This window comes from Penaeus monodon, chromosome 15 (assembly GCF_015228065.2).
Source record: "Penaeus monodon isolate SGIC_2016 chromosome 15, NSTDA_Pmon_1, whole genome shotgun sequence".
NCBI lineage: Eukaryota > Metazoa > Arthropoda > Malacostraca > Decapoda > Penaeidae > Penaeus > Penaeus monodon.
Genome location: NC_051400.1, coordinates 36895560 through 36895811, shown reverse-complemented (window position 1 = coordinate 36895811; position 252 = coordinate 36895560). Strand labels below are relative to the sequence as shown.

General features: G+C 46.8%; 1 protein-coding gene across 1 annotated transcript in view; it reads left to right on the top strand.

Moving 5' to 3' along the window:
• The window catches only part of LOC119582001, a gene marked incomplete in the record, with an annotated part of 18728 nt that overhangs the window by 6834 nt on the left and 11642 nt on the right, over positions 1–252 (top strand). Inside the window, 1 exon segment of the mRNA XM_037930196.1 lies at positions 1–176. Coding sequence (XP_037786124.1) covers positions 1–176 — 176 coding nt within the window.

Genomic DNA, 252 nt, shown 5'->3' with positions numbered 1-252 from the left:
TTAAGTGGAACAAGTTGAACCCACATATCCTGGCCTCTGGCCATGACTGCGATGTACGTGTCTGGGATCACCGGAAGCCAGGTCAGCCCATGCAGTATATTGCTGCGCACCTCTCCAAGATCCAAGGCCTGGATTGGTCTCCCAACCATGAGAATCACCTGGTCACCTCATCCAATGTAAGGCTTTAGTTTCTGTCATTAACTTGAGTTTTGGCCAGATAAAGAATACTTTCATTTGTGGCTTTGTTTTGAA